At 41.0% G+C, this 8,697-nt stretch overlaps 1 protein-coding gene across 1 annotated transcript; it reads left to right on the top strand.

Annotated features, from left to right (window-relative positions):
* The first annotated feature begins 561 nt into the window (after positions 1-561).
* LOC115201471 (rho-related GTP-binding protein RhoU) lies at positions 562-7,639 on the top strand. The gene is made up of 3 exons (XM_029765123.1): positions 562-1,198; positions 2,052-2,110; positions 4,254-7,639. The coding sequence occupies exons 1-3, from the start codon at positions 949-951 to the stop codon at positions 4,704-4,706; spliced, it is 762 nt and encodes a 253-aa protein (XP_029620983.1). The 5' UTR covers positions 562-948; the 3' UTR covers positions 4,707-7,639.
* The last annotated feature ends 1,058 nt before the right edge of the window (positions 7,640-8,697 follow it).

The following is an 8,697-nucleotide window of genomic DNA, read 5'->3' on the forward strand; positions in this document are numbered from 1 at the left end:
ATTGTCTTTAGTTTAGAATTTTCCCCGGTGTAGTTACAAAAGTATAACATTTTAACATCATGCGCTATGCAAAGCTGCAAAAACGATTGATTTGTTAACAACACATAGCGTTTTAACGCATACTTTTATTTGGAAGGCAAAATCTGAAAACCGGAAGTCTTAATGTTGCTGACAGAACACTAATGCTGCTGACATGACGCTACATCTTTGTCTCTAACGTCGTCAATCAATATATAATATTTCCAGTCAAAGTCCACCAGGTAGCAGATTTGAGCTACTGTATCGCGCAGCCGTATCATCGGAGAGAAGTGGTACATTGTAACCACATGTTTGTGTTGTAACTCCTTGGTGAGATCAAACAGGCTGAGGGATACAAATGTAACAATTGTTTCCAACACATGTAACAATTTCGCCGGTTAAAACTTAACCATGAATAGAAGAGTATTATAAACCATTTAACAGACGAAGTCTTTCAAATTATGTATTTGTTGTATGTTTCTAGCGTATTTATTTATTTTAGTTTGGGGTGGGGGCAAGCTTGCTTATTGCTATTGGTCAATGGTGCACATTTTTTTCTGACTCAGTGGTGTTTCCTGATGTCATGCTGCTCACGAGTAGGGGGCTGTGCTTTTTTTGAGGAGGTTGAGTGCAAAATAAAACTGTGGAAAAGATTCAGGAAAGGAACTTCACATCATACGGGTTGGAAACATTTTCTCCTATAGAATTTATTGCTTGGGGAATTCATTTATGCACAGTGGGGGATTGACATCAAGTTGTCTGCTTCGTCTTTATAGAAAGGCTACACTTTTTCCAGCCATGGAAACACTACAGAAGATAAGGAACAGTTCTTGTGAAATTCCAGTTGATGTCAGATTTAGGAAACGAATAGTTTGGCAAAACTTGGATTAACTGGTCGCTGGACGGTTCCATTGGCGATACCACAAGGCGATGCCTCCCCAGGGCGATGGAGAATATAAACCTGTAGCAGTGTCGGCGGCGGTCCCACCGGTTCCCCCTCGGAGGGTTCGGAGCAGAGAGTCGTTTTCGGGCTCCAAGTGTCGGTCCGGTGGCGTAGAGCGCAAAGTGAAGTGTGTGCTTGTCGGTGACGGGGCAGTTGGGAAAACGAGCTTGATTGTCAGCTACACCACAAATGGATATCCAACTGAATATGTCCCAACTGCTTTTGATAATTTTGCAGGTAACTTGACAAATATGTGCCTTTTTTTTAATAAATCGGCTATTAGGACTAATTATTGGTATTTTTGGGCTATGCAAGTTCTTGTTTTTATCGTGCGGTTTTAACGGTCCATTTATGTGAATTCGTGAGTAGACTACACTGAGTGTACAAAACATTAGGAACACCTTCCCGATATTGAGTTGCACCGACTTTTGCCCTCAGAATAGCGTTCCACAGGGATGCTGGCCCATGTTGACTCTAATGCTTCCCACAGTTGTGTCGAGTTGGCTGGATGTCTTTCTGGTGGTAGACTATTCTTATACACAACAAAAAAAACAGTTGAGTGTGAAAAACCCAGCAGCAACTTACAGTTCTTGACACACTCAAACCGGTGTGCCTGGCCCCTACTACCATACCCCGTTCAAAGGCACTTACATCTTTTGTCTTTCTCATTCAGCCTTTGAATGGCACACATACACAATGTTTCAAGGCTTAAAAATCCTTATTTAACCTGTTTCCTCCTTTTCATCTACACTGATTGAAGTGGATTTAACAGGTGACATCAATAAGGGATCATAGCTTTCACCTGGATTCACCTGGTCAGTATTTCTTGAAGGAGGTGTTCTTAATATTTTGTACACCCAGTGTATATTTTGAACTCAGACTGACAAAACATTTCTATTCAGCTTTAGTAAAAATGTTGCCAATTGTCTTCTGCCATACATTGGCGGCAACAGGAAGACTATGGTAATTCTTATACTCAATAGTTTGTCCATTACAACACTATTCAGTCCGTAACAGTATATAATGGCATTTTGGTTACTAATTTCTTTGTTATATTGGCTGATTAAATGTATAATTTTTTTTTTTTCAGCGGTCGTAGCAGTTGATGGCAAGCCAGTAAAACTGCAGCTTTGTGACACAGCTGGCCAGGTTTGTAATTAAAATGCACATATACGACAGTTTGATATTATCTCAACTATCCTGGAAGTGTGAAGGATTGGTTAAAAACAAACAAGTTGGCCTTTTTGCTGTTCCTAGAATTTCTCTAACTTGTTCTAACCCCTATGCATTACTAGACTAGTAGATGTACAGAATGAGGTCAAATGTAGTCTACTAATGTAGGGGAGTGAAGTGATCTGTCTAAATTGATGTGCTCCAGCAGTGTTTTTGTGCAGTCGTGATTCTGCACCAAAAATGAGGTTACTCAGATAAACGCTGTCTCCCCCACATGGGAGGGGGTTACCGGCTTGGGGGGATTACAGATAGGAAACCTTATAATTGTAATGAATTGAATCTGAGCCTGGAAAGGAAACGTAAGCTTCGGCACAGCTGGGGCTGGTCAGAGGAAACGCGAGATGGGTCTGTTTCTGAGGAGCAGAGCAGGCTGGAGAGAGTCAGCAGTGGAAAACAGCCCTGGAAAGCAGACTAAGAGAGATCTAGAGCGGTTCTGTCTAGACACAGGCTGTGCTCTGTGAGTTCATCGGGTTCTGATTCGTCTCTTTGGAAAGCGAGCAGAGAGGCTCTGAGAGGATAGGCTTTTCATTAGACACCAAGACAATGCAAACAATATAGTAGTTATAACTTAGTTAGGCCTATTACATAGTTAAACTTAGCATACATTGACAAATAATCAAGATGACATTTGTGCTTGCATGCCATGAATAATTAGCTTTCATGTGACAGCCCAAAATAATAATTGTGAAAGCACATGCCCCAGAAGCACCAGGCACCCCCCCTCCCCCCCATGCAAATGTGAGATAATGGTTGAGCCAATTAATCAAAATAATATTAATTAGCTCGTTGTCACCCAGCTCCCCTTCTCATAACAGAGTCCATGTATTTAGCATACTAAACATGCAGAAGATTTCCTGAATACCATCTACAGTGTCCCTCACTGTTGATGTTGTTGACCTCATCGGGTTCCTGAGGATGGAAATACACTATTAAAATCTCTTCCAGGAAGCAATGGGTACACACAAGCTGGGTGTATCAGAGAAACAGATGAAAGTGTGAGAGAGCGGGGAACGCATGCTTTTTCAATAAACAGCAAAATATCATCTCAGTGGAATGCCATGGTTATCTTTCCTCCCGTTGAAATCACAGTAGAACTAGATGTTTTGGAGATATGCAAATGTAATCTGAATGTTGCGTAATACGTTTGCCAGATAAAAGGACTAAACACACATTAGCGAAGATAAGCACCCATATTGGCGTCAGTGCAATGGCCCACGGGTTAGATGCTTACCGCTGTAAATCCCCTGCAATGCTGTGCTGCCACTAATACATGATATAAATGATGTCACCACTCCATCTCTTTAGCTGGTGAAAATTACATATCTCTATACTTATACTTAGAGTTTGGCAGCGGGGTAGTGGTTGGCTATGCCAACTGCAAATCATAAATGTTTTGCTCCTGTACCCTCTCAACAGCCTCATCACACTTGGTCTCTTTCACATAATTTAGCTGCATGATCGTCATCACAAATTCCTTTTGGGAGTCTAAAGTGTGGACTATAGTGCATGTCATTATTTTAATCTATAATAGACATGTTATAGCAATTGAACAATGCTCCCTCTCTTCTCCAATTTAGCTATTGGCAGTTTTTTGGATTTAGCATTCAAGATATGCTGGTCGGAATAAACAGTGCCTTCAACAATACATTACGCAATGGCATGTCAGTCACCAACATTGGAGGAGATTAAAATCAACTATAGGCTATGCTGAAAGTGCTGTCCCCAGTCAGAAGCACTATGGCATGTAAACAGAACACTTTCACTCAAACAGAAACTGATAGAAGTGTCATGTGTTGTCAGGCTGTGGACACAGATTGTGTTTTCCTGCCTGCCAGAGAGACTATGTCATGAGGCAGAGGCGCCACTAGTTACAGCCATGCACATGGTGACATCTCAGCCAATGAGAGCAGGATTTTCCTTCTCTTAGTTATGGCTATGCCCTTTCCATGCCTGCACTCAAATACATTTTCACAAGGAGGAATATTGTGTTGAGCATGGCCATTCTTGGTTCTACTAGTTATCAGGTCATGTCATGAACCCCCCTCTCCTCTCCCCGCAGGATGAATTTGACAAACTGCGTCCGCTCTGCTACACCAACGCAGACATCTTCCTGCTGTGCTTCAGTGTTGTCAGCCCCTCTTCTTTCCAGAATGTCACAGAGAAATGGGTGCCGGAGATTCGCCAGCACTGCCCGCAGGCGCCGGTGGTTCTGGTGGGCACCCAGTCGGACCTGCGGGAGGACGTCAAGGTTCTGATCGAGCTTGCAAAGTACAAAGAAAGGCCAGTGGAGCCCCAGGAGGCCCAGCAGTGTGCCGAGGACATGAGGGCCGTGTCATACATGGAGTGCTCCTCACTCACCCAGAAGAATCTCAAAGAGGTGTTTGACGCAGCCATCGTGGCCAGCATCCAGCACTCCGACAGTCAGCAGCAGCATCGACTGAAAAAACGGACTCCAGACAAGATGAAGAAGCTTTCTCGGTCGTGCTGGAAGAAGTACTGTTGTGTGGCCTAGCCTCTGTCTGCACGTGCGACAGTAGGGACGCATGGGTGCCAATTTTGGTTCCATGTCAGCACGTTAAAAGACTTCAGGGCAGTAAGGAAAACAGCGACGGGAATATGGGCGAAGGTCTGGTCTGGAGTATCTGAGATATATGAAGGTTAGGCCTCACTGACCTTGTGCTATTTTTGCTTTACCAACGTGAACTGCAATGGAGACAGATCTGACTTCCCTCAAAGTGCGGTTTGATAAGACTACTCATTGACTTTCCCCTGTCTTATATCCATGATCCTGAAGGACACACAGCTTCCGATAGACAACTGTGAAAGATCAAACCCTCTTGATAACTAGGAGGGTCTATGTGGTTGTTTTATTGACCTGGTTTACTCTGACCTTTCCCATGGTAAGTGTATGTAAACTCAGATTAATTTGGCATATGACATTGAGTCAACTTCCCGACGTGGGATTTACCGTCCCTTTGATTTAGTAGTTCCTATGTTAAAAGAAAAATGCAGTGCTGTAATCAGATAATTCAAGGAGAGTACTGTGTAACTTTCATTGTTTTCGTTCTGGTTCTTGTTTAGCTTGTCGTCTAATGTACAAACCACTCAAACACTGTTTTTCAGAATTTCTAACTGGTATTTACATTAGGACATGGGTTCTGTCCAAGCTCACATGAGGATCAGTCTCTAGCTATGTGCTGGAATTCTAACTGGACCTGTTGAGCTTTGGTTAACATGACCATAACACCACCCGAGGAGTCGTAAATAAATACCGCCATGGCAACATTTAAAGGGCTCCTTATGGGCTTCAAATGCATGTGTAACATGTCCACTGTTTGATTTATGTGTCGGAAGGTATGTTTAGGTCTACTGTGAGGAGGGGAGAAATTGCGTTTTAATGTCTATTCTAGGAGTTTAAAAGTGGAAGAGCAATATTTTATTTAAAATTTCATACAGAATGTCAACCTAATACGACTCGTTTGTCTATCAGTCGTTTACTGTCCACGTTGTACACAATATAAGGGAGTCAGCATTTCTTTGTTACATTCTTGGAAGTCTTTTTAACTTTTACCAAGAGTCACACAAATGATGTACTAATACTCTTTTGGGTTGTTTATTAGTTTTGAAGTGCAATGTTAAGCATTATATTATAGCAATGAATGATGATCTTCTCCAAAAATGAAATCAAGGTTTTCAACATAACATTTCAATGCAATATATCTTTACTGTGAACCATGAATTATATGTATATTCACTGCAATCTTTTATTTACTGTATGAATGTCCAACTGAGAACTTTAGAGCAACCAGACCTATGGACTATAGTGCTTCATTAATTGTAGATGAAGAAGCAGTTTGGATATTTAGATTACACTGAATAAAGAACAGGTCTGATGGACAACACATTTAATGTGTACCCCTGTTGTTATCAGTTGACTTTGCCCATCCCTCTATTCTGCACAGTTTCCATTACTCTGGGGTTTTACAATGTCTGTTGTGGTATCATGTTTGATTTAAATCATGATAGCAAAAATATTATATCTGATTTAATGGCCTATGCAATGCTCTTTTTGTTTGGTTATGTGTGCATTGGAATCATGATAGAAGTGAAGGGTTAAATAGGTCATGGATCAAACTATTAGACACTCCTGGTTACCAGATTCCCGGGAAGTTCAGACAATTTGGAGAGAATAGGGTGACGTCTGCAAAATAATACAAACCTGGGTATTCAGATTTCCTTAAATAAAACACCACAGGCAGAAACATCCCCAGACGACTAGGCCAAAATAATACAGAGATAATAGAGGGCTGACTGCAGCTGAGTCAATGTTAACTGACCTTAACTACCATACTCTGGTAGCTGTTATTAATGACAATGAGCCAATCAAGTCATTTAGTATCTTTCTGCAACCAATACCCTGGAAAGAGCGTGTTTACTGTCCCGAGCAAGCTTAACGGCACCATCATCTTGGAACTGATTGAAAAAAGGTTGTCAATACCTATATTCCATATCACTGGGATATGTATGGGATGTCTGTCTCTGTAAATACCGTGTTCTGATTTAGGTAGGCCTATAGATATGACATTATTTGAATTTCAAAATGTTAACCATCACTTCTTTCAGTGATATTGTGTTTCAAGCCTTGTAATAGCTCTTCCAGTAGAATGCCAAACTTAACCTTGGGGTAAACGATAGTTACCTGCATGATCATGTTAACCTCCTTAGATGACCTGGATGGGTCACCTGTGGATGTGTGATGGACCTCTGAAAGTGAATTATGATGGAAGACAGAGAGAATGGAGAAGTTGATGTTTCACTGGATCACTTAGTAGACCATGTTGCATCAAGTCAGTTAAATGTTTATCATCACATACACCATGAATATACAGAAACAATAATAATGTACAGCAATTTATCTTCTCGTTATGAAGTACTAGTTATTTCTTGAAAAGGAAAATACAGGGAGATGGGTGAAATTGAAATGTGACATAAATGCTTTAAATAGGATGGGTCTTTGGATGTGATGTGGGTATGCGGGAAGTGTTAGTGGACAGTGGTGAACGTACCTTTGGACAGTTGTCTTTTTCTAGATCATTTTGAATGTTGGCTTCTTCATATAGCATCATAGAATTTTCAAACTTCTTCCAATGACCAGTTTCTCAGTATTGTGTGAATTATTTTCTCAACACAAATGCATTTCACAATGATGCATTTCTTCACATGAGTATCTTTGTTACAGTGCACATCACATGGTGTACTATATATACTTTGAGTTTCCATGCTATGACTTCCAGCAAACATGGAGGTTCCATGATCTATGTTCAGGGCTCTGTAGGGGATGGGGTTGTGGTGAAATAACAGCTCGCATTCAGTGTAATGTCAGAACAAAGATCTGTTTGTCTGTAGTTTGATACCTTTGGAAAATAAAGAATATTTGTTATACAATCTGGGTTTTGTGTTTCTTACATTGGAATGGATTTGTTAGGGTTTTGTGTCTGGAACTCTTTTCCTTTGTGATATTTGTAAATACATATTACAAATTAATGCTTGATTGACTGAACAACTATGGCTCAATACTGGATAGTGTAATTATGTCAACTGTATTAACAGAATCCGAATACAGTCAATATTGTAAAAATGTACTTGAACAGGGAGAGTTTATGCAGTTGAAATTGAAATATGAAATTAAACGTTGATATGGAAAGCCCCTTATGCTTTCACTTGCAGTCACAGCTATGAGCCATTAGGCCAATCATCTGGAGTCTTTACCAGTCACTCAAACTTTCTGTTAGGCTGACAGCCTGCTCTATTCTCTCAGCCAGAAGCTGGCCCTGCTTAATGACTGACATTTTCAGGCCACCTTTCTGGGATTGTTTCATATTGCAGTGATGTGTGTGTTGGTGGTGCAATATGTAGAGCTCTTGCTCAACCATACAAACCCACATGACAAATAACCGCCTCAACTGAGACCAGAATAATTGTGAGAGATGTCTAGATGGTACAGATCAGGGCCGGCCCGCTCATTAGGCAGGATTAGGCGGCTGCCAATGGTGGCAGATTGACGAGGGCGGCATTTTCTAAGCTAAACTGACCAACCTCCAACAAAACATAAAAACTCACATAATTCTGCCCCAAAACAATGACAATTTCTCTCAACCAGTGGCATACGGGCTTTTTAGGTGAGCGCTGATGCCGCTCTGTGATAAGCAGTGCCCACTTTGTGAAAGGCGGGGACGCAAAATATTTATCAAATCAGATTGTATTTGTCATACACGCTGACTACAACAGGTGTGGACCTTACAGTGAGATGCTTACTTGCAAGCCATTAACCAACAATGAGGTGAAGAAAAATAATTGTTAAGAAAGTATTTACTCAAATAAACTGAAATAAAAAAATAGGAAAATAAATAATTCAAGAGCAACAATAAAATAACAGTAGCGAGGTTATTTACAGGGGGTACCGGTACAGAGTCAATGTGCAGGGGCACCGGTTAGTCGAGGTA

The sequence above is a fragment of the Salmo trutta genome, chromosome 10 (assembly GCF_901001165.1).
Source record: "Salmo trutta chromosome 10, fSalTru1.1, whole genome shotgun sequence".
In the NCBI taxonomy this organism is placed as follows: domain Eukaryota; kingdom Metazoa; phylum Chordata; class Actinopteri; order Salmoniformes; family Salmonidae; genus Salmo; species Salmo trutta.

Bases quoted from the DNA above. Each gene is read 5' to 3' on its own strand.
- LOC115201471 (XM_029765123.1), top strand. From the start codon at position 949: ATGCCTCCCCAGGGCGATGGAGAATATAAACCTGTAGCAGTGTCGGCG. The intron at 1,199-2,051 runs GTAACTTGACAA...TTTTTTTTTCAG, and splicing joins TGCTTTTGATAATTTTGCAG to CGGTCGTAGCAGTTGATGGC. The intron at 2,111-4,253 runs GTTTGTAATTAA...CTCTCCCCGCAG, and splicing joins TTTGTGACACAGCTGGCCAG to GATGAATTTGACAAACTGCG.